Raw genomic sequence first — 27,409 nt, forward strand, 5'->3', positions numbered from 1 at the left:
TTTTCCCACGGTCGCTGCAAGCTGCGCGAAAATTCAGTTTTGCATATATATGTGTAAAAAATCTGAAATTTGAATTTTAAACATCAAAATCAGTTTCAATGTTCTTTCAAGAACAACCGGCTCTGATACCACTTGTTAGGATCGGGTAAGGGGAAAATCGATGGGCTACGATAGCTCGGTCTTGAAATATTGAACACCGATGAATTAAATAAAGTTTGATATGAAATCAAGCGGAAAACACTCGAAATAATCTTTCGTAGAAACCGAATAAATATTTTGTAAACCATTTAAAATATATGCAAGTTGAATGAGTAAAAATATTTTAGTTGAAGCATTTTATCAAACACTTGGTATGCAATATTTTGGTATTTGAAGAGCACATAAAATGCTTCAACAATGCATTCTTTAAAAACTACGAAAATGATAAGTAAATGCAATAAACAAATAGACACGAATTTGTTTATGGATGTTCAGAAACTTCAAATGCTCCTACGTCATCCCTTCTTCTCCTTGGGAAGGGTTCACTAGAAGATTTTGATTTATACAACACTTTTGTACAAACTCATTCAGCTAGGACTTACCCACTGCCTAAACTGAACTCCTAGCACTCAAAATTGTAGGCAGCACCTCACAATCAGCATATTGTTTAATGTCTCATATGCAAAGACTACATACACAAGTTTTACGTTTTTGTGCAAGACTCACTCAACTAATCTTTGAACTTCAACTCTCTCGTATATGTGTGAGTGATCGTGTGTGAGGAATTTATCAGTTACAGTGTACATCTCAAATGTATCCTCACACAAGGGCTTGTGCTCTCAACTAGCTGATTTCTTCATGCTAACTGCCCATGCTTTGAATCCTCTTCAAAAGCTGTTGTTTGATCTTCAATATGTTGTATTTATAAGCCCCAACAATGATATATACGTTAGACACAAGAATATGACCGTTTGAGAAGTTTCTGTACTGTTTCCGAGATTGCAACGGTCAAATTCAGCTTGCTGGGCATTTTCCCGACTGGTCAACTATGGTCAACTCAACTGGTCGTTCAGTTCAACTGGTCAGCAACTGGTTCAGTTCAGTTGGTCAACTGCTGGTTCAGTTAAGTTGGTTGGTCAGCAGGTCAGCAGATGGTTGGTCAGCAGGTCAGCATCGTCATTTATTAGCATCATAAGCTTCGATTCAGACTTTGACTTCTGAAGATGATTTGTAGATCTTCATCTTATCTTTCCAACGCATACTGAATCGTTTCGTTTCAATAACCGAGCTGAGAGATATGACCAAAATACCGCAGCTGCTCAAACCCAACTGATTGTTGTTTTCGTGTGATCAGTTTGATAGTTGAGCGATCAGTTAGACCATGATAACTTCCGATTTTACCCAACTTACGTGAAATAAGACTTGTTCTAAATTGAGTTTCTGATAAGTCAAATTGGCGGAATGTCATTTGAATCATCCAGTTAAGTTATATCATCAAAACACCGAAGCTTGCTAGAAATTCAGTTTGTGCAGAATTCAGTTTCAGCTTGCTTCTTGTGTTTGCAACTTCACACTTGAGTAAATATGTTAGAAACACAATAACAAGTTTTGTTAACATCAAAATCAAGATTGCGAACATGAAATATTCCAACATATTTTGTAAAATATTTTTAGGGGTTTATTCTCATGGCCGAAATTGAGTGTTTTTTTTAAAAAAATAAAAAATAAAAAAATCTAGTACTTTTAAGCAATAAAAAGGACATATGTTTCATAAAATCAATTAAAATAACAAGTATATAGTTAATTATTTTAACTAATAATTGTTTCCTTAATTAACCATATTAATCAAGTAATTAGATTTCAATAAATCTTTTGTCATTCTTTTAATTCTCGAATGAAATATCCTTGTGCTATAAGAATAATAAAATCCTTATTATTTTTCTAATCCATCCTTAACTTAATTAATCGTATTAATTGAGTTAATTATAGATTCTAATTTCATTCCATATCCAAGACCAATCTCGACTTTATGCATATATCTTTTCAAGAATATCATGCATTAACTTATTTTGTTTTTGTGTGCAAGTTTTAAACTATGGTATCATGAATATTTTCATATTACATAAATCAATATTATATTTTATAAAAACTTAATGGCTATATTTTAACTTAGTTAAAATATAATTAATTATTAAAGCTCATTTGAACTTTCATAAATTTGCATGATGAGCTTATACTCTTACAAGTCCATGATCCATGCTCAATTACATTAATCTCATCATAATCCGGATCAATGATTCAATATCATCGATGTGACATTTTCAACTTGTTTGTTATTATGATGCACACTTTAATTTCGAGATCACCAATGTCTAAATAAGGTAGGTGTACTCCTTTGATTGTCTTAACAGTTATGCTCTCAAAATTTTTATAAACTTTATTTATAAGCTTATCAATTGATCATATCAAAATTATCTCTTATAAATTCAACTCATTGAATTTATTATCTCAACGGGAACAAGTAAACCAATGCTTGTGTGAACTTCAATGATTCAAGGATACAGCTAGCTGTGGGTTCACAACTCTTTGTGATTCAGGATATAATCCTTTATTCGGGCTTACCTTAATTTCCTTCATTCTATGTATCAACTGTTGATCATGAGAATGTAAGGAATCATATTTCTGATTAAACCCATCGAATCATGGTAATAGCGTCTAGCAGCATCGCCCCATGATTCCCTAGGTATCACTGATAGTGTCTGCAAGAACCTGTCGTTTATGATTAATGTACACTACGGTCCCTTCATCTCATATATCCCGATCGAATTTGCAACCATTGGTTCATCGAGGGTTGCATAATAATTCGATAACTATGTGACACATATTTGAGAATAAATAGCGGCATCGCATGTAAAACTGGAGAACTCCTTCTCTAACCTACATCTCATACTCTGGCCAGAGATTCCATTTACTATTATTACATCAGATCACATAGGATATCCACACCCATAGATGAGCGGTGAATTCCCGACTACAATGCACTGGCTCCTACATGTATCACAACTGTACCCAATCTCGCCACCTGATGACTCTCCTGGAATTGGTAAACGAGTCAAAGCACAACCCTAGCATATAGAGCCTCAGTGTTGTCTCGAGTCGTAAGAACTAATGGTGTGCTATCATAACTACGGACTTATCATCTCGACGAATGATAACTACTTGGAAAGTCATAGGGAGAGTAGTTCGATATAATCATCATATTACTACCATCTGTATGTTTGGACATCTCTATACCCTAACCAAGAAACGCGGTACACAACATCACAGATGCTAGTCTCGAGCTCAAGCGACATTTATCCATGTTTTAGGCAGCTGAATCGACTAAGAACAAATTTAAATTATACAGTGTTTACAAATGAGTTTACATCGAATTACGATTCATTTGTATTGAGGTATAATCCATGACTTTATTTATGCTAATTACATGGGTACACAGATAAAGTAAAACAAGACCATAAAAAGTTAAATTATATTAAAATAAAGATTGTTTATTACACTTGAGTCAAATTAAAATTCCCTAGCTAACCGTTGGCTTGCTGAACATCAATTCTAACAGTATGTATGTATGCATAACTTCTAATAAAATAAAGTTTACTCTGTTGAGAAAATACATATTCATCGTTCAACCTTCCATGTATCATGTATGGTAGCAACTAGCAAATCAACTTCTTCAACACCGAGGAGTAATTAGTTTCTTTGGATCTAAACTTAGGGTTCGATCGATTCTATCAAAAAAAGTCGTCCCATTTATTGAAATTTGAAGTAAATTGTGGAGTACGTAGACTCATTTTCAATAATAATAATAATAATAATAATAATAATAATAATAATAATGATAATCGTATTCGTACGTGCACATAAATTAGTACTTGTGCTTAATAGAACACATTAATTATATCCATTTGACTTTAAGAATATAATTTATCGATAATTTTTATGACCTTTTAATAAAAATATCAAAAATGTGATTGAATATAATAAAATTTAAAGTTAAAAAAGTATTAGTCCGGCATATATATATATATATATATATATATATATATATATATATATAGTTTTGATATGCTGCACACCTACCGGGTACACCTATATGATCACCGATCAGGTGTCATTCACCCATTGGATGTGATGAAATATAGAAAAATTGCGCTTCCAATGGGTGAGTGACACCTCATCAGTGCCCACATTGGTGTGCACAGTAGGTGTGCAGCATATCAAAACTGATATATATATATATATATATATATATATATATATAGTAAGTACTTATGAATGATATTTAATAAACAAATATATGTTATATAGGTCGAGTTGGAACATTCATCATCATGTATGTTTGTTTAATTATTTTGTTATTAAATTTCAATCTTATTAATATATTTTTTAATTTTTGGTAATTTATTCTTTATTAATTAAGAGTCCTAATGTCATATTATACATGATATCGTTGTATTAATACATCATCGATGTCACAACAATATCAGATCAGATAAAAAGATAAATTATTAAAATTAAAACCAAAATTCAATAACTTAAAAAATAATAATCGCAAAGAACAAACACACATATATATATATACATATAATGATAAAATAAATAAATTTTCCTTTAATTGATATTTTAGTTATTTGAGGAAAAAGAAATGGAGTTTTCCCAAGTTGACTAGGATATTAATGGTGGGCCCCGAGGAAGGGTAAAATGTCTAGGATTGAGTAGACAGTTCTCTAGCTGACAAATAAGACCAATCTTAATTTACGCATAATTAAGATCTAAGCATTTTTATTTAGCGAGCTAATAATGAAATTTTGTTTGACCATTTTTTTCCGAAAATTCCCCACGTTGATTCTAAAGGCATTTCCATGCGAGCATGCTTCGTACACCACACGATGTTTTTTTTTTATTAATTTATATCTACGAACAACCACGTTAATTAAATATGATTAAGTAAATTAATCACTGAAATCCATGGTTTTGTTAATTTTTTACTTCTTATTATCTATATAACGAGTCAATGAATATTTAGAGATAAAAATAGTTTTTGATTCTCAGTTAAAATTTTATCCTCCTATTTTTAAAAATAGTTCAATCTAGAAGCTTATGCAATTTCCATTTTATCTAGGAATGAACATGAATTTATTCATTTATGTAACGTAATCTCTTAACTTGGAGCACGAAAATGATTTTTGTCCTAATTTTTGGTTGAGAGAGAGGCCCTCCATGTGCAAATTTCCAAACTTTGAAGAAATAGACACAATCTTCCCGTAATCCCATGGCCCATTGCTCATTGATAAAAGCTCTGCACCCATTCCCATGATTGTAAGCAACAACTTTCCAGCTTCATATTTCTTCATCTGCATCTTTTTTTTCTCCACCCTCCTATAATATTTTTCAATTTTACTTTGTCAACTAGCCAAAACACACACAGACACACACGAAAAAGAGAAGGAGCCCTATACTTTTTCCAACTAAGATCTATTTAAATTTGTACTTTTAATTAAAATAATGATTCGAATTAGAGACAACCTTTATTTGTTGGGTTATGGAGTAATTTTTTTTTTTTTTTCCATAATCGATAATGTTATATTTCAACTTTCTTTTATCATGATTTACATAAAAATTAAATAAAAAAACTAATGAATTGATTGCAAAAGCTAGGAATAAAATGCATTATAACTTCTACAATTGAATTGACCATCTTCTCCCTCCACTTCTACTTCAAAATTCAAATATCTAATGGTGAATTAGGGGAACAAAATTTGGGTTATGAATTAGGATAGTTTTTTTTTTTTTTACTTGGCAAAACTAGGGAGACTTGACTAATACGTGATTGCACACTCACTATATCATGTGCCTGTAATCACGACCGTTGATACTGTCACGATGGTGAATGAAGAACTCATCGCAGCCGTTGGATACGTTGAAAATGGAGACTTGACTAAGCAAATTCTGGTTCTGTTGCTGCTGCTGTCTTTGGAGATCCTTTTGCCTTCGGAGCTCCATCACCTTCCGGTGTGAATTCGAATGCCTCGTCGTGATAAAAGTCGGACTCGCGGCGGGTCGGTACTCGGGTACGAGGCGACCCGATTTGAAGCGGACCCCACAGGCGTTGCACAGGGTTTTCGGGCCCATCGGGCCAGTTCTCCATTGTGGGGTCTTCTCCGAAGCACAGTGAAGGCATCTCCGGCCATGGGTTTCTGCGGGTTGTTTTTTGTTTGCCGGTGTCGTTTTGAGGTTTGGGGAAGGGGAAACGAGGAGGAGGCGAGAAGACCAATCGCAGGGTGCGGCGCGTGAGCGTTTGCTTCGGGCTTTGCCTGGGACTGAGACATCGGTGGAGAAAATTGGTGGCGAGTGGGTGGTGGTGACGGAAGAAGAAGTGTCGGCGGCGGCGCTTTTGGCGGCGGGTGCTGTTGTGTTTGTGGGGATGAAATGTAGGTCCTCGGTCGAGAAGGATTCTTCCACGAAATTCGACAGCCATTCTAGCTCAGCTAAATCATCATACTGTAGAGGGGAAAAAATTAAAAAAAAAAATTAGTTAAACATGAATTTGTAATTGTGTGAAAAGAAATTCATCATTACTGTAATCCCAGCTACATCTTTTTGAAATTTCACACTTGGTATCAGGAAAAATCAATGTCGGCGCGCACAAAAAACTGTCAAAAACGCACGCGTGATACATACAGAACACATTCTCCATGCAGAGAATCGTAAAATACAGGAATAATAACGGAAAATTCTCGCCGAAATAAAATAAGTACAATTACCGGAACACAGAGTTCGTTGCTGCAAAACTGCGATTCGTTGAAGCTGCGGCAGCTGACATTACCGTTGAACTGGCCTTCGCCGGCGGAAACCGATGAATTACAGCTGTCAACCGCCGTGACGGTGGATGAGTAGCCGGAATTCCCTCCCAAGTTGTCGAGAAACGAGTCGGTCATAGTTTCATCCGCCTTGGAAAAATCCAGCAAATCATCCACCATGAAATGAGCGCCATTATTGTTCAAATTTCCATTTTCTACAGAAGAAAATTCTGCATAATTTCCCACGAAATACTCCATGAACGTATGAATTCAACCTCCCGGTTTTTGTTGAACTAATTTTAGGAAATTAAAATGGACAAAAACAGAGTAACGGTAGAGAGAAAAAGGGAAAGAGCTTCTTTTGTAGAAGAAGACTGTGCGTGTGTGATGAAAGTGAGGGTAAGAAGGATGGGCTTTTGATGAGTGAGAGTAGGGGCAAAACAGGAATTAAACAAATATTTACTTACATATTAAATGCACAAATAAATAAAAAAAACTTTTTTATTTTTTATTAATTAAAATGAATGCATGAATTCATTTAACCTTAGCCGTTTACATTGGTTCAAATATCTCACTTTCAAATCAATTTGATTTTTAAACTTAATCATAAAAGTAATCGCTGAATAACTAACTAAAATGTGTAAAAAATAATAATTAAAAATATTAATATTTTTCGATGTCGGTTTAGCTTATGATCTCATATGATTTAATTACCATCAAATTAAATTGTGTTTCATATGTAAAATGATTCATTATATATTTATTAAATAAACGAGAGACAATCCCACTTGGGTCGACGCCAACTCATTGGTAAAGTAAGTTTAGTTGATTGTCTTTCTTTTGGTCTAAAAAAAAAGTTACACGATTAATTTACTTTAATACCCTTTGGTTTTCTTTTCCTTGTTTTTCTCATTCTATCCCATTTGTTTTTTTTTTTACTCCTACTTTTTTTGCGAGAGACTAGCAAGCAAGGAATAATATTTGGGAATTATCTATGTTAGTTTATTTTATTTCTTTTTTTAGAAAAAGGATATTTTAATTCCACTTATACCAAGAATTAAAAAGAAAATGTATATTATATTCTACATTTTATCATAGCTAAACGTGATAATTTTTTAAAAAAACATGATTACACTTTACTCGTGTATTCTTTATGTAAAATAAAATAAATATTTTTATTTCGTTATACTTCTTATATGTCATGCACGTATAAGCAAGTAAATATTATTAAATTTTGAAAATTTTCAAGTGGTCGAAATATTATATTCCATTACACGTTAATTATGCAACAAAATCAATGGAAATTGATAAAGTAAATATTTATTTACTAAAAAAAATTCAACCCTTTACCCTTGAGAATCGATCTCTCGACGAGACTACACCACTAATGTCCAAGTTTACAGCTTGATTCTCTCTTTAATTATTTATCCTGAAGAAAAAAAAAAAGAGCGCTTTGGCCATTATGATTTTCTTTAGGTTGCATTTGAATCAATATATTTAAAATATACAGATTTTGATTATATTTTGTTGTCAACAATGAAATGATAGATGAAATTATAAATAATATCTTACTTATTGAAACAGTTATAACACAAATTTGAATAAATTTCAAATACTTCCATTATTGAGTAAATTTGAAACTCATCATAACTAATAAGAAGCATTATATAAACATGAAAGATGCGGATTTGAAGTTTATTGTCTTCTTTCTCTAAAAAACAAAAATACTCTCAGTATATTTGGAATCTATAGATTTGAAATCCATCAATCTAAACACAACTTTAATTAATTTTTGTTCTCCGGTAAGTTTTGAAATAAATCTACAATCAGTAAATTTAAATAAATATTTACGATATAGCAAGTGTTACACATGTTATTATATTCCTTGACCCACGTTTAAGCACGATGGGTACAGCTTGGACTTAATCTAATGATGATCACTATTGTTCCACTTGTATACTCATTAGGCTTAGAGGACTAATTAATTTTTACCATTTCTTATGTATGTATCATTTGTAACATTTTGTATCCTTTTTATGTATTCTTGCATCATTTTGTTCTATGCATAACATGTTAAAAGTTGCTCTAGATAAACCGATGGTAATAATGTTTCGAGAATTTGTTGAATGGAGCGATTTTCTTTACGCTCCATTTATTTTAATTTGTTGATGTTGAGCATCACGTGTCAACTTATTCATTAAAATGTTGGTTCCCATAATGGTAATGCCCCATCTTAAATTGAAATGAAAACAACATGAAAATGAAAGCTGGCTTTCGGCTTAGTTTTCAACAGTTGCAAGGTCTATTATTTTGGCCAATTTACATCACATGTTTCATTTAATATCATGTGCATTTACTATTACAAATCCCAAAGACATGACATATGCCCCCAAAGTAAAGATTAATCATCTGTTAACGTTATTTGCATATCATTGTATCAATATGAGATTTACTTAACGTGCATCGAACGAAAGTTCTCATATCATAAAAAATATCAATCTTTCAAATTTTTTTTTTATTACATCGGGAGGACTCAATCCTATAACCTAGGGAGAGGAGAAGGGTTGAGACCACCTGAGCCTCGATCTTTAAGTTTTATGAATGCATTTCATTTATGAAAAACTAATTAGCTTTTGAATATTCTTCAATTTTGTTTTACAAACTTTCCTCATCATTAGATACACAAGGCTCTCGATGAATAGTAATATATGCCATTTTTGGCGCGGCATTCTATACCGCGTGTCATCGTCTTTGTTCTTTTAGATTTGTTTGATCATTTTAATTAAATTTATATGTGTTTAAATATTTAATTATAATCACAAATAATGATATAAACGAACTGAACAAGTTTGCGAGCTTTTCGAGTCGGCTCGAAAAAATATTTGATTCATATTCGAGTTTATCGAATTCTACCCGAACTCAAATATGTTCGAATTTTTTTCGAGCCGAACGCGAACTCAAATTTTTTTGTTCGATAGTTCGCAAGTTGTTTGTGAGCTTTAATATTTTAATAATATAATATAATTATATATTAAATAAATACATTTCGAACTTTTGGAGTACTTATTTCGAGCAATAATTCAAATAGTTCGCGAATATGTTCTCGAATCTTTCGATCCGAACTCGAACTCAAGCTTTAATTCGAACCGAATTCGAGCCAAAAGTTTTAAAATTCTGGAACTTCGAATCGAGCTCGAGCAACCATTATCTTTATTTTAGACGACTAACTTGACTAAGAACTACTTTCGAATATAAAGTACATATTAATGAATTTCATTATAGACATGACTCGTAGACCTCATTGTATTATTGTATATTCAAAGATTTTATATATGCAACTTACACGTGTATATAGATAAAATAAATGTCATAATTGGATAAAATCGTAAAATGTTTAAGATTATTTTGACACAATAGTCAATAAAACTCAAACCATAATTTGGGTTGCTGAGCACCAATTTAACATGGCGCAGTATAAAAAAAAAAATTAATCTTTCAATTTTATGAATTCATTTTCATTTTCTGAAAACTTAACTGGCTTTTGAATATTCTTCAATTTTTTCACAAATTCTCCTGCATGATTAGATACACAAGGTATATGTGCCATTTTTTAGTGCGGCATTGTATGCTGCGTGTCATCCATCATCTTCATTCTTTTAAAATTGTTTGATTAATTTAATTTATTTAATATGTGTTTAAAATGTTTCACCATAATCACAATGTTATAAAAATAAGATAACATTGTTTTCACTTAAACATGGCTAATTACGTTGGGATGAATATAGTGATTCAAATAAAATAAACCGGTATCTAGACGGAAATTTAATTTAGCGCAACATGTTTAAGTTTTGCAATCAAGTTAATAATTTATCTATTTAATTTACTATAATCCATAATCGATTAGTTAAATACTTAAATTAACTTACAAAAACTACAATTAAATAGAGTTCTAGATTGAAGTTAAACGGCTTATCATTTATCTTTGGTATAAAAAATCCCTGTAAAAAGCAGTCACTTTTAAATAATTTTAATATTCTATATATAACAATAAAAAATATATCTTTTCAATTTTAGTTCGTGGGGTCCAACTAAGCACGTGACAAAGGTGAGGTTGCATTGTCAGCCATCATGTGATAGGCCTTTAAATAAATCAAATTGCTCTCAATTAATTTATTATAAACACACACAAAGATTATATATATATATGAGCGCCTGTCTACGTGGCACGCCCACAACCTCTTCCTTGCACACTTATGAGCGCCTGTCTACGTGGCACGCCCACAACCACACAAAATTTTTTGTTTTGTTTTTTTTTAAAAAAAGCTGACCAATCATGCACCGCCACGTAGGCGGTGCTCATGATACCCTGCACACCAGGTGTGCAGGGTAACAAATTCCTATATATATATATATGTGTGTATATATATGACCACTAAATAATATTAAAAAACGAGTCTTGTACATACACTTATTTAGCATTGAGTTTGTTCCTTAAAGGCCAACCTATCACCTTCAAGGGTGGGTAAAAGTCCAAATGCTCGCTCAATGTTGGAACCAAACACCAAAAAAGGAAAATGGCCATTCTCAATTATATTAACTAACCTTGTGGATAAAATAATAACTTAAGTAACACTCAAAGATCATCTCTTGAATTTGAAGACTTTAGGATAACTACCAAAAAGACACTTCCAAAAACAAGCCTCATGAATGAGTTGGAAAGACATAAACTTGGATGTATAAGGGCACCATGCAAGAAAAAGAGCGTGACATTTTCCAAAAAAGAGCGATTACTGGGTAATTTATTACTCATGTTTACATATAGAAAGAAAAAACATATACATATACGGTTACATTTTTTTACAAATAGGGCGTGGCACGAATCGAGATTTCTCTAACACATGAAGCTTAAACGAAATCATGATGATTTAGCAAGCTTCGGCCACTCGACAAAAACCATCTTTTTGTTGGATCTAGTTTTCTATACGCTCAAATGCAGCGGAAGTTTTAAAATTTTGTTTATTTTGACAATCAAAATATGATTTTCTTTGGACGCTCGTATGATTTTAACAAAAACATACATAGGGTGTTAGAAAATTCTACCTTTGTGAATTATTCACGTGGCACCAACTGATCCGGTATTACAGATCTAGCTCTTGATGAATCCCTACGAACTTTCTTCAAGAGACTCCTTTCTTTTCTTCTAATTAGGTCCACGACTGGATGATCTATACCTCTTCCAATTTGCACTAGAAAATAAGGAAGATATTTTGCGTAGGAGAAAAAATAATTGAGAGACGATTCAAACCCTTTCCCTACAAGAGGTGGCCGAAATTCTTAGGGTTTGAGAGAGTGATTTTCGAAATTTTTTGTCTTGGTAGGCTAGGGTTTTGACTTGCATCCCCTATTTATAATTAAGTCATAGCCTAATTACATAATTAACATTAATACGCTTGATTTAATTAATTGAGCTAGTCCAACTAATTTAATTAATTTAATCAAGGCCCATTAAAACTTTAATTAATTATTATGTTGGACTTGTACTCTTACAAGCCCATTAAACATATTACCCACAATATTTAATTTATTAATTAATCAACTCAACTTTTGAGCTTAATAAATTAAATACATTATAAATTCAACATTTGAATTTATTATTTAAATTATAAATTCAACTACTTGAATTTTCATCATCTCCAAAATTAATATTTAATAAACCCAACATTTGAGTTTAATAAATTAAAATTTCAAATTTTATAAATTCAATTCCTTGAATTTATTCTCTCAAAATTTAATTATCATAAATTCAACTCCTTGAATTTACTATATGATATAAATTCAATTTCTTGAATTTATTCTCTCAACGGGAACAAACGATCTAGTGCTTGTGTGATCTTCAATGGTTCAGGGATACAGTTAGCCGTGGGGTTCACAACTCTTTGTGATTCGGGACATAATCTTTTATTCGGGCTTACCCTAGTTAGCCAAATTCTTTTCATCAACACCTTGATCAAGAATGTCAGAACTCATTTCTGATTGCACCCATCGGATCATGGTAAGAGCGTCTAGTAGCATTGCCCCATGATCCTCTAGGTATCACTGATAGTGCCTGCAAGAACCAGTCGGTTATGATTAACGTACAATACGGTCCCTTCATCTCATATATCCCGATCGAATCTGCAACCATGGATTCATCGAGGGTTGCATATTAATTCGATAACTATGTGATAACTATAATAGTGGCATCGCGTGTACTATTTGAGAACTCCTTCTCTAACGTACATCTCATACTCTGGCCAGAGATTTCATGCACTATTATTTCATCAGATCACACAGGATATCCACACCCGTAGGTGAGCGGTGAATCCCCGACTACAATGCACTGGCTCCTATATCTGTCGCAACTGTACCCAACCTCGCCACCTGATGACTCTCCTGGAGCCGGTAAACGAGTCAAATCACAGCCCTAGCATATAGAGCCTCAGTGTTGTCCCGGGTCGTAAGGACTAATGATGTACAATCATAACCACGGACTTATCCTCTCGATGAATAATAACCACTTGGAAAGTCCGAGGGAGGGTTGTTCGGTATAATCATCATATGACTACCCATCTGCATGTTTGGACATCTCTATGCCCTTACCAAAAAACGCAGTACACAACATCATAGATGCTAGTCTGAAGCTCAAGCGACCTTTATCCATGTTTTAGGCAGCTGAATCGACTAGGAACGAACTTAGAATATGCAGTGTTTACAAATGAGTTTCAACATCGAATTACGATTCATTGTTTTAAAGCATAATCAAGGACTTTATCTATGCTGATTACATGGGTATACATATAAAGTATAACGAAACCATTAAAAGTTAAATTATATTAAAATAAAGATTGTCTATTTCACTTGAGTCAATAAATTCCCTAGCCAACCGTTGGCTTGCAGGACATCTACTCTAACAATCTCCCACTTGCCCTAGAGCCAACAACCCTTAATCACATTGCTTCGCGATGCTTTTCCAACAAGTTTTCCAACAATGGTCCTGGCAAGGGCTATGTAAGTGGATCAGCAACATTATCTACAGAGGGGACTCTTTCAACTGATATGTTTCCTCTTCCCACTATCTCCCTTATGATGTGGAACTTCCTCAGTACATGTTTTGATCGCTGATGAGACCTTGGTTCCTTTGCTTGCGCAATGGCATCAATGTTGTCCCAGTACAATGGTACTGGATCAACTCCATTAGAAATAACGCCCAACACTTGGACAAAATTCCTCATCCAAACTGCCTCTTTGGCTGCAGCAGATGCACCAATGTTCTCAGCTTCAGTGGTGGAATCCGCAAAGGTGTCTTGCTTGGAACTTTTCCAAGAGACAGCCGCACCATTAAGCATGAATACAAAACCAGAGGTCGATTTCGAATCATCTACATCACATTAGAAGCTAGAATCAGTGTAGCCTTCCAATTTTAATTCTCCACCCCCACAGACCATGAACAAGTTCTTAGTCCTTCTCAAGTACTTAAGAATGTCTTTCACGGCCTTCCAATGCATTGGACTAGGGTTCGCCTGATATCTGCTTGTAACACTCAAAGCGTAAGCAACATCAGGACGAGTCGATATCATACCAAACATAATACTACCAATAGCTGACGCATATGGAATACGTGTCATCATCTCTATCTCTTCATCAGTTTTGGGACACATAGCTTTAGATAGAGTAATACCATGACACATTGGTAAGTATCCTCTCTTGGACTCTTCCACAGAGCATCGTTTTATAATGGTATCGATATAGGTGGTTTGGGTGAGTCCGAGCATCCTCTTCGATCGATATCTATAGATTTGTATTCTCAATACGTAGGATGCTTCACCCATGTCTTTCATGGAGAATTTACTGGCTAACCACACTTTAGTTGATTGCAGTAATCCTACATCATTCCCAATGAGCAGGATATCATCAACATAAAGTACTAGGAATGTCACTGCACTCCCACTAACTTTCTTGTACACACACGGTTCCTCAGGATTCTTAGCAAAACCAAACTCTTTGATAGTACTATCAAATCCGAGGTTCCAACTCCTTGATGCCTGCTTGAGACCATATATTGATCTCTGAAGTTTGCATACCTTATGCTCAATTCCTACTGATGTGTATCCCCCGGGTTGAGACATATAAATTTCTTCTTTTATTTCTCCATTGAGGAATGCAGTCTTGACATCCATTTGTCATATCTCATAGTCATACCATGATGCTATGGCTAGTAGTATTATAATGGACTTAAACATAGCAACTGGTGAAAATGTTTTCTCATAGTCAACTCCTTGCCTTTGAGTATAATATTTTGCAACCAGCCTTGCTTTGAAGGTCACTACCTTCCCATTCCCTCCAAGATTTCTTTTGTAGATCCATTTGCACCCTATAGGAACGATTCCCTCAGGTTGATCCACCAATGTCCAGACTTGGTTTGAATATATAGAGTCCAATTTTTACTGCATGGCTTCAAGCCATTTGGTTGAATCAGTATCAGATATTGCTTCCTTAAAGTTCATTGGATTATATCCAACACAAGACTCATCATGGTCTTGTTCATGAAGACTATCAGACCTCCTAGAAGCTTGTACTTCAACTACTGGTTGTTGGAGATTAGGTTCAACTACTATAGTTGAGGGAGTATCTTGAATTTCTTCAAGTTCTATCATCTTGCCTTTTTCTATCTAATAGAAATTTCCTTTCCATAAAGGTGGCATTTCTTGAAACAAACAATTTTGCTTCATTAGGAAGATAGAAATAATATCCAACAGAATTCTTTGGATATCACACAAAGTAGCATAAAGTGGATCTACTATCTAATTTGTCTCCCACTGTCTGCTTCACGTAAGCAAGATATCTCCATATTCTCATGTAAGAATATTTGGGAGTTTTTCCCATCCATATCTCATATGGTGTTTTATCCACTGCTTTAGTATAGACATTATTCAACAACATTGTCGCAGTTTTAAGCGCAAAGCCCCAAACGATGTAGGCAATTCTGTAGTGACCCATTCCAGAATCACCTACTAATCAAAAACTAAGCATGCAAATAACCTAATTAACAATAATCAGAGATAACAGCGGAAAAGTCAACAACAATACCGATTATACAACCCAATCGAAGTCTAGAATAACTCAAAATAAAATATCCAATACAACCATATCGAATCAAAACAATACCGATAAACTAAACCACCCAGCTACTCAACGTCCTCCTCCTGCTCCTCCTGAGCTGTCCAACCTGAGGCCTGCCCCGTGGGAATGGGGTGTCCAAGAATAAACAAAACCGAGGACGTGAGCGATAAGAACGCCCAGTACAAAAGTATGAGTATACAGACCTATATGAAATGCACATGCTATGATCATGATACCGGGGTAGTCAAGAAACAGGAGTCACAAAAGGATCTCAACAATGCTCAGTCTAGAGGCGCCAAGTGGATAGTGCCGCGCGGTCCAACCTCTGGGTCACTGCATCCACTACAAGACAGACGTGGACCTAAAATGTCCCGGACCACCGAAGCCCTCCCGACCCGTCGGCCACTGTGTACTCTCGGTGTCCATGCGTCCACAAGACAGGGCTGAGCGGCCCCAAGATATAGCTTATCTCGAAAGAGATACAGCTCAACAGCAAAGGCTATCTCGAAGGAGATACGGCTCAACATGATATGCAATATGCATCATAACTCGTGACATAATAGCATGCATCATATGACATATAACAATGCAGCAAATACTCATGCAACACATATATGAATGTATACTCAACCAGGATATCTCGGATAGTACTTTCGTACCTCTATCACAGCAAGCCTAGCCTTACGCAACACCGCTAATCAGGTCTAGAACAAGCCTACGCATCAAAAGCACCCAATGAACAATACTACCATGCTAGACTAGCAAAACCAGCACTCCCTAGTACTACCAAAGGTTTAGGGTTTACCTTCGTCCGTCGACAGCCCTTTGATGTCGATTGCCTCGTAACTCAGGCGCCGCTACGCTACTACTCCTGGCAGCTCTTGGCTATCGCTCGACCAACAACTACCCTAGAACCTTCCAAATCTCTCACTAAAGACTCAATCTCAAGAAATGGCAAGTCAAAAATGAGAAATCCGAGCACTATTTATAGGCCATGTTCGGATCCTCCGAACAACACTTCGGAACGTCCGAACGCTACGTGTCCATTGGCTCTTGACAGCTCATGATCGGATCCTCCGATCATACACTTCGGACCGTCCGAACATGCACGTGTCCAGCTGCTCTTGACACCTCATGATCGGATCCACCGAACCTACACTTCGGAACGTCCGAACTCCCACGTGTCGATCAACTCTTGACACCTAATGGTCGGATCCACCGAACCCACTTCGGACCTTACGAACTCTTCGGTGCTTCCGAACCATCTTCGGTCCGTCCGATCATGACTCGGTCAAAATTACACCTTAAACCTTCTTAATCACCAATACTCCGTTAATTACCCAATTTGGAATTCGGGCTACTACATTCTCCCCCCCTTAAAAAGATTTCGTCCTCGAAATCTAGGCAAGAGAATAAAACACCATTGCAATACACTGCAAATATTCTTCATTACAACTGTATAACAATTACATCTCAGGCTGATCCTGGTTCAGCGCAAAAACCTGACCTTGGGCACGAGGTCGAAGATTCGAACTACCCACTGCCTGACCCTGTCTCCTCTGCTGAACAGTCGTCTGGGATCCAGAACCAGATCCTGCTCCACCTCGCAACTGACGACAATTCTTCTTAATATGACCCATCTCTCCGCACTGATAACAAGCTCCTGCGGCTACTCGACATTGCTCCGATGGATGGTTCTTCCCACAATGCGCACAAGAATCCTTCTTCTCACCAAAGCGAACAACACCGCTAGACCTTGATCCAGATCCAGAAGAAGAAGAACCAGATTTCTTGAAAGACTGAGGTCGAGGGCTCAAAACACTCGGAGGTCTAGAAGAAAGAATAGCCCTACCACGCTGGAGACTGATCTCTGCTTGACGACACCGGTTCACCAACCCATCGTACGAAGTAGGATTATCACAGACAGTGACTCGATCAAAGATCTCCTGGTTAAGGCCCTGAAGGAAATGATCGTACTTGGCTTCAGAACTGCCACTGATATGAGGCGCAAAGGGTAACAACTCGAAGAATTTCTGCTGATACTCATCAACAGACATACTCCCCTGCTTAAGGTTCAGGAGCTCAATCGTCTTGGCCTGGCGAAGGGCTGGAGGAAAGTACAGCTGCATGAACGCTGCACGGAAATCGACCCAAGTCGCTCTACCCTGCGACTGAACTATCGGCGCAGAAGTCGATCGCCACCACTTGCGAGCACGGCCCTCGAGGAGAAAACTAAGAGTCTCTATCTTCTGCTCCTCGGTGCACTGGAATGCACGGAAACAACTCTCCATGCGCTCTATCCAATCCTCAGCATCATCAGGAGTCTCTCCACCAACTAGAGGCTTAGGCCCCATCTGAATGAAACGATGCAAATCAAAACGCCTAGGACCATCCCGACGATGACGATGTTCACGATGACGCCTACGATCGTCCTGGTCACCCCAACGACCTACACTTCCCTGACTACTCTCATCACCAAAGTGGTCAGCCATCGCTACAACAATAGAATGGGGAACTAGTAAATTGGTCAACGGAAATCCTAAAACAGAAATCTATATCCCAAAATCGTACGCATGCTCTGATACCATAAATGTAGTGACCCATTCCAGAATCACCTACTAATCAAAAACTAAGCATGCAAATAACCTAATTAACAATAATCAGAGATAACAGCGGAAAAGTCAACAACAATACCGATTATACAACCCAATCGAAGTCTAGAATAACTCAAAATAAAATATCCAATACAACCATATCGAATCAAAACAATACCGATAAACTAAACCACCCAGCTACTCAACGTCCTCCTCCTGCTCCTCCTGAGCTGTCCAACCTGAGGCCTGCCCCGTGGGAATGGGGTGTCCAAGAATAAACAAAACCGAGGACGTGAGCGATAAGAACGCCCAGTACAAAAGTATGAGTATACAGACCTATATGAAATGCACATGCTATGATCATGATACCGGGGTAGTCAAGAAACAGGAGTCACAAAAGGATCTCAACAATGCTCAGTCTAGAGGCGCCAAGTGGATAGTGCCGCGCGGTCCAACCTCTGGGTCACTGCATCCACTACAAGACAGACGTGGACCTAAAATGTCCCGGACCACCGAAGCCCTCCCGACCCGTCGGCCACTGTGTACTCTCGGTGTCCATGCGTCCACAAGACAGGGCTGAGCGGCCCCAAGATATAGCTTATCTCGAAAGAGATACAGCTCAACAGCAAAGGCTATCTCGAAGGAGATACGGCTCAACATGATATGCAATATGCATCATAACTCGTGACATAATAGCATGCATCATATGACATATAACAATGCAGCAAATACTCATGCAACACATATATGAATGTATACTCAACCAGGATATCTCGGATAGTACTTTCGTACCTCTATCACAGCAAGCCTAGCCTTACGCAACACCGCTAATCAGGTCTAGAACAAGCCTACGCATCAAAAGCACCCAATGAACAATACTACCATGCTAGACTAGCAAAACCAGCACTCCCTAGTACTACCAAAGGTTTAGGGTTTACCTTCGTCCGTCGACAGCCCTTTGATGTCGATTGCCTCGTAACTCAGGCGCCGCTACGCTACTACTCCTGGCAGCTCTTGGCTATCGCTCGACCAACAACTACCCTAGAACCTTCCAAATCTCTCACTAAAGACTCAATCTCAAGAAATGGCAAGTCAAAAATGAGAAATCCGAGCACTATTATAGGCCATGTCGGATCCTCGAAAACACTTCGGAACGTCGAACGCACGTGTCATTGCTCTTGAAGTCAATCGGATCCTCCGATCATACACTCGACCGTCCAAAGCACGTGTCAGCTGCTCTTGACACTCATGTCTCACCGAACCTAACTTCGGACGTCCGAACTCCACAAGTCGATCAACTCTGAACCTAAGGTCGGATCACCGAACCACTTGACTTAGAATCTCGGGCTTCCGAACATCTTCGGGTGTTCATGACCGGTCAAAATTATTAACCTTCTTAACACCAAACTCCGTTACCAATTGGAATTCGGGCTACTACAAATTCAGTGAATCTCATAATTGATCGAACCATGTCCAAAAAGGTTCGCTTACAATGTTCAGAAACACCGTTCAATTGTGGTGTTGCTGGTGGAGTCCACTGTGAGAATCACATTCTTTTAGATAACCCAAAAATTCAGCACTCAAGTATTCTCCACTTCGATCAGATCGAAATGCCTTAATACTTCTTTCTAGCTGATTTTCTACTTCAGATCTGAATTCTTTGAACCTTTCAAATGCTTCAGATTTGTGTTTCATCATATAAACATACCAACACCTCGAATGGTCATCAGTAAAGGTAATGAAGTAGGATTGCCCATATTTTGTACTAACACTTAGCGGGCGACAAACGTCTGTGTGGATCAAATCCAGTAGACCATGTGCACGTTCCACGTTTCCATTGAATGGAGTCTTGGTCAATTTTCCTTTTAGACAGGACTTACAAGTAGGTAGAGAATTTATGTCTGACAAGTCAAACATGTTTTTTCCCACTAGCTTGTGCATCCTTCTTTGGGAAATATGACCTAGTCTAGCGTGCCATATTTGTGTGAGATTTGGGTCATCTAACTTTCTTTTGGTTTTTTTTGTTGAAATCATGTTTACTTGGACATTCACTTATCATTTCCAGAACATTTCTGGCACATATAATTTCTTATGTCCCGACTTCTTGCAGTGAAATAAATATGTTCTAACTTATCGGGCTTTGTAGGCCTTTTAAGTGTCTTTCAGAGTTTGCCTCTTCTTGGGATTGTTTTTCTTGTGAGGGGCAGAACAGTTCTTTCCCTTACCTTGTGGGCTATTTTTCGTCTGACGAGAGGCCAATTAGAAAAATTACAATTCCCTGTTTTATGGTGATCTCATAAGTTATAAGCGTATTGACTAGATCTTCAAGGCTATCATCTATCTTATTCAAATTGAAATTCACCATAACCCCGTCAAATGAGGAAGAGAAAGACAACAAATTCATGTTACCTAGTAACTCGTTAGGAATCACATATTCCAGGCCCACCACATCCTCAATAAGTCCAGTCCGTACACTACGCTCATGGACCAAAGCCCCATCTTGCATTTTTGTAGTCATGAGCTTTTAAAAGTGGTGTGCATCACTGTACGAGTTTCATGTACCATGCAACTCTTGCATGTGTATTCAAATGTCAGCAGCATTCAATATTTCCTCAAACTGTCCCTACAGTTCATTTGACGTAAAAGCGAGCATGTTACACTTTAGCTTGCATACTATGGTCCTACCATCTTGCATGCTTTGTCAGTTCAACAGGACTGACATTAGTGTGTATGTCATTTTCTCTGAATTCAGAACAATTTTCCCAACTAGTCTTGAAAATTAGATTCGGTTAGCTTTGTTAATAACAAAATTGGATTATGTGACGAAATCGAAATACTGATATGGAAACAGAATAATGGTTGCTGATTATTTTAAAATAATTTTAAGATATAAACTTTGGATTTTTATTTTATAAATCTCACTCCCACTATTTTGACATTTTCACCACCCTCTGATGAAAAAAATAAATCGTATTTCCTTAGTGGGCACGTAGAGTCCAATTAGCCAATTATAATCCCGAATAATATCAGCCAATTATAATTTCTAAAAGGTAGAATCCAATTGCATCCCTATGCAACCTCCGCGTGTTTTGCCTCACGTTTAATAAGGACCCAATAATATGACGTCGTTTATTTTCGCGTGTCAAACCAACCCGTCAATATTGAATTGTAGTAGATGGTCGCCATGAGTTCCCCCAATAATATGAGCCGAAGTTATGGGAGTTCCACTCAATTCACATCATATGTTCGGTGGAAGTCACAGCTTTCCGGCGTACAGGCCTCCCCAATAATATGTGCCAGACACTGTCCGCGGGTAGCGATCAACATGCAACCACGATTGATGGAAGGCAAGAAAAAATTAAACCCTTTTAGTTTTTACTTCTTCGGTTTGATATAAATTTTGAATCTTATTCAAAATGAGGGATTTTAAGTTTAAAAATTGTCTCATCATTTTAATTTAAAAATCGTGTGCCACGAGTTTGTATGTTTGCCGGATTCATGCAACTATATTATTTAATAATATACATACATGCATACTACTATATATCGCATATATCATAATATGACATTCAAGAATAAATAAGGATGATCGATCGCCAACACTAATAGATCCATGTGAGCCATACATGGATCCAGGTCCAAACCTAGGTGAATGCAGGGATGTAAATGCAACTATTACAAGAGCTTCCAATATTTTACATGTCTTCATCTCGTTCATCGGGCCCACCATCTTCCAGTCTTGATCTCCACTATTTCTAATAATTACATTTAAATAGCCATGGCACATAGGAGATACATATCATGGAGTGAGAACGAGTCATAAACCAGGCCCACTAATAATATCAAATATTAACAAAATGAATAAAAACAGTAAAATATCATAACATACACCTAACACATTGCTCAAAGCTCTCGATCATCCTTCATGCATTTAATATCAAATATTAACATCAATTTAATTAAACAATTTAATTAATTGATAAATCATATATCTAATAATTTATCACTAACCACCATAATTATTAAATGATTTAATAAATTAAATAAAATCTTTTATTTAATTCCAATTAAATCAATAATAATTGATTTCTTGTAAAAATTCATTTTTATCATAAATAATTAAAATCATATTCTAATTATTTATTTTACAAGAAAATTATAAATTTTAAAAAATTAATTTTCAAAAGAAAAATTGAACCAATTTACAAAAATATCAATTTTACCAAAATATTTGAAAAATCAGAAAATTGCACCTAGGCCCAAACAATTCAAGCCCATCATTCAGAACAGTTCCCGAGACTATCTCGAGCAGCCGCCCTCGCTGCCCGCCCGCTGCCCGAACGTTTCGGGAAGTGGCGGCACCCCTGTGCGCGTCCGCACGCTGCGCCGCGCATGGCTGCGCACAGCGGGCGGACGCTCCGCACGCTGTGCCGCAATGCGCGCGCGCGCACGCTGCGCGTCTCTACGCGCGGTCTGCCTGGAACAGTTCCGGGCAGATCCAAAAAATATTTTTTTTTTGTTTCGAAAATTTGAAAAAAAATAAATTTTCCTGGTGCTAAATTTTCTGAAAAATTTTCTTGTGTGGTTATAAATAAATTATTCAATATTAAACCATACGATTTAGAAAAAACTTGGCTCTGATACTACTGTTGGATCTGGTTTTCTACACGCCCAAACGCAGCGGAAGTTTTAAATATTTTGTTTATTTTGACAATCAAAATATGATTTGCTTTGGACGCTCGTATGATTTTAACAAAAACATACATAAGATGTTAGAAAATTATACTTTTGTACATTATTCACGTGGCACCAACTGATCCGGTATTACGGATCTAGCTTTTGATGAATCTCTACGAACTTTCTTCAAGAGACTCCTTTCTTTCCTTCTAATTAGGTCCACGACTGGATGATCTATACCTCTTCGAATTTGCACTAGAAAATGAGGAAAATATTTTGCGTAGGAGAGAAAATAATTGAGAGACGATTCAAACCCTTTCCCTACAAGAGGTGGCCGAAATTCTTAGGGTTTGAGAGAGTGATTTTCGAAATTTTTTGTTTTGGTAGGCTAGGGTTTTGACTTGCATCCCCTATTTATAATTAAGCCATAGCCTAATTACATAATTAACATTAATGAGCTTGATTTAATTAATTGAACTAGTCCAACTAATTTAATTAATTTAATCAAGGTCCATTAAAACTTTAATTAATTATTATGTTTGACTTGTACCCCTACAAGCCCATTAAACATATTACCCACAATATTTAGTTTATTAATTAATCAACTAAAATTTTGAGCTTAATAAATTAAATACATTATAAATTCAACATTTGAATTTATTATTTAAATTATAAATTCAACTACTTGAATTTTCATCACCTCCAAAATTTAATATTTAATAAACCCAACATTTGAGTTTAATAAATTAAATTTTCAAATTTTATAAATTCAATTCCTTGAATTTATTCTCTCAAAATTTAATTATCATAAATTCAACTCATTGAATTTACTATATGATATAAATTCAACTTCTTGAATTTATTCTCTCAACGGGAACAAACGTTCCGGTGCTTGTGTGACCGTCAATGGTTCAGGGATACAGCTAGCCGTGGGGTTCACAACTCTTTGTGATTCTGTACATAATCCTTTATTCGGCTTACCCTAGTTAGCCCCATTCTTTTCATCAACACCTTGATCAAGAATGTCAGAACTCATTTTTGATTGCACCCATCGGATCATGGTAAGAGCGTCTAGTAGCATTGCCCCATGATCCTCTAGGTATCAATGATAGTGCCTGCAAGAACCAGTCGACTATGATTAACGTACAGTATGGTCCCTTAATCTCATATATCCCGATCGAATCTGCAACCATTGGTTCATCGAGGGTTGCATATTAATTCGATAACTATGTGATAACTATAATAGTGGCATCACGTGTACTATTTGAGAACTCCTTCACTAACGTACATCTCATACTCTGGCCAGAGATTCCATGCGCTATTATTTCATTAGATCACACAGGATATCCACACCCGAAAGTGAGCGGTGAATCCCCGACTACAATGCACTGGCTCCTATATGTGTCGCAACTGTACCCAACCTCGCCACCTAATGACTCTCATAGAGCCGGTAAACGAGTCAAAGCACAACCCTAGCATATAGAGCCTCAGTGTTGTCCGGGGTCGTAAGGACTAATGGCGTACAATCATAACCACAGACTTATCCTCTCGATGAGTGATAACCACTTGGAAAGTCCGATGGAGGGTTGTTCGGTATAATCATCATATGACTACCCATCTGCATGTTTGCACATCTCTATGCCCTTACCAAGAAACGCATTACACAACATCACATATGCTAGTCTCAAGCTCAAGCGACCTTTATCCATGTTTTAGGCAGCTGAATCGACTAGGAACGAATTTAGAATATGCAGTGTTTACAAAAGAGTTTCAACATCGAATTAAGATTCATTTGTATTAAAGCATAATCAAGAACTTTATCTATGTTGATTGCATGGGTATACAGATAAAGTATAACGAAACCATTAAAAGTTAAATTATATTAAAATAAAGATTTTATTTCACTTGAGTCAATAAATTCCCTAGCCAACCGTTGGCTTGCAGGGCATCTACTCTAACACTTTTATGTCACTGAGAAAATATGGAACTTCAAAACAAAGAGAAGAGATAGCCTTGAAAATGGGCCAGACAAAGTGAATAAACAGTCTGAAAATGATGTCCCATAAATTTTCTAGTCAAAGGTGTTGCAGAAGTCTGCTTCTACATGTAAAATTAGTCAACAATAAGATCTCAGGTGAAATAGTCAGACCTTGGTCTCAAGCTAGTTGCAATAGGCTCCATAAAAGCAGTATATGGAAACACAATAAACCTCCTAAGCCTTAAAAAGATGATCATTGAGCTAAAAATTTCATGAGTAGACAGTGCTCACCTGCTGCCACTCTCCGTCCACTTCTTCTTTCCAGAGTGTCACAGACACAACGTTTTGCCCATCAGCCACAACAAAAATGTTTCCGGTGAGCGACCATGAGACCCTCCAAACTGGAGTCTCGAAATCCTTCAAAACTTTGCGATTCCATTGATCACGTTCCTTCAAAGTACTCCATATTATCACCTTTCCGTCTTGAGAAGCACTTGCAATTGTTGATTTGGGAAGTCCTAAGTTTGGTGCCCAAGAAACATCCCGCACCTAATCGCTATGCATGCTAAGAGCTGGGAAGCAATCCATTCTCCAAGTTCTATTGTCAAACTTCCACACTTTCACCGTATTATCACAGCCATAGGATGCTAGCTTCTGAACAGGATCGAGTAGGCCAGTGCCTACTACAACACCAGGGGCGGTTGATGGGGCCCATGAGATAGAGGTGACGGCAACTGGATGAGCCTGGTCTATACGTAATTTCTCCCATCCACCATCAGGACCTGCCATTTAGACCGATATATTACCATCCGAAGATCCACATTCGAGACATAGGCCAAGTTCATGAGGTGCCCATGATATTGAACTGATAGATGCTTTGTGATCATCAAAAACGTGAGCCCGGATCCACTCATTTTGATTTCCTTCTCTCCAAATGACAACTTTTCCATCATATGAACAAGAAGCAAGAAGTGACCCAAATTTCGGAGCCCATGCTACTTGCCAAACAGGCCCTTCCTGCCAGTTAAAGTAGAAAGATGCTGAGATCCAGAGTTCGTAACTCCAATTATCTTATCTTGATCATATTTTAGACGAGCCTGTAGCGAGATGTTTACCATAGTAATCCATTGCAACATCGTGAACAACATCTTGGTGGCCAGTCTCAATCTTTTGTCCAGGCATGCTTAATTTCCAAATAAGTGCCACCCACAAATTGGAGACCGGATCTTTTTGCTCCTACAACGCTGTCAGTTCTTTGGTTCAATGTCGCAGCACTTTGAAGTTTGAACAAAACAAAAGCAGTCAATTTCTATAATAGCAAATCCCTCAAAAGTCATGAAAATCCAATCCAACCAGAAGGGAGGGGAAAAGGTCACTCTAAAGCAATAAATTCATAACTGATTAATATGAAAAACAACAAAAACCAAAACTATCTGCTTAAACTATGGATAAAAAGAACATTAACAACACAAATTGAAAGTTTCTTTGATAATCCTAGTTCATTTTACTAATTCTAATTCTTTTTTTGATATAAACTAACTTTATTATAATAGTGAAAAGTTTTACAATAAACGCGAATGAGTAATCCGCAAAAAGCGTTACAAGAGCAGTTGCTAAAGCACTACGCTATGACACTATCACACTATCCTCATGACCATGCAAATTTCCAATCCCTAACTATGTCTGAAATACATAAATGATTGTACTCTGGCAACTTTGTCGTCCAATTGGCGACTCTGAATTTTATTTTCTCCAAAACTTCGTCCACGAACTCCGACACATCTTCAAATATTCTGTTATTTCTTTCCAACCATATCGACCAAAATATGCAATGAGTTATCATATACCAGAATCCGGAGAATCTTTTCGCTATGGGACACCTCGACTCCATAATAAATAGAAATGCCCACTGAAATCCCAGCTCTTTTAAAAATTTCGTCCAAATACCACTCGAGAATGAGCAATGCAGAAGTAGATGATCTTGATTATACTCTTGCTTTCGGCATAAACAACACCATTGCGGGCATAAAACGCAATCCGGCCACCTTCTCTGCACCGAGTCACATGTGGTCAATTTCCCCAAGGCCACGATGAATGAGAAAATTTGAACCTTTTGTGGGACGTGTACTTTCCAGATATTATGAAAATAGGAGAATAATGGGAAA

The 27,409-nt window shown here is 36.7% G+C and overlaps 1 protein-coding gene and 1 pseudogene across 1 annotated transcript; both read right to left on the reverse strand.

Annotated features, from left to right (window-relative positions):
• Positions 1-5,677: 5,677 nt before the first annotated feature.
• On the reverse strand, positions 5,678-7,217 carry LOC140822983 (GATA transcription factor 9-like). The gene is made up of 2 exons (XM_073184032.1): positions 6,801-7,217; positions 5,678-6,537 (listed from the first exon to the last, which is right to left on the reverse strand). Exons 1-2 carry the CDS (start codon positions 7,092-7,094, stop codon positions 5,878-5,880), a joined length of 954 nt encoding a protein of 317 aa, XP_073040133.1. The 5' UTR covers positions 7,095-7,217; the 3' UTR covers positions 5,678-5,877.
• Positions 7,218-25,288: 18,071 nt separating this feature from the next.
• On the reverse strand, positions 25,289-26,768 carry LOC140822984 (protein transport protein SEC13 homolog B-like; annotated as a pseudogene).
• Positions 26,769-27,409: the final 641 nt, after the last annotated feature.

The sequence above is a fragment of the Primulina eburnea genome, chromosome 2 (assembly GCF_022965805.1).
Source record: "Primulina eburnea isolate SZY01 chromosome 2, ASM2296580v1, whole genome shotgun sequence".
Classification (NCBI taxonomy): Eukaryota; Viridiplantae; Streptophyta; class Magnoliopsida; order Lamiales; family Gesneriaceae; genus Primulina; species Primulina eburnea.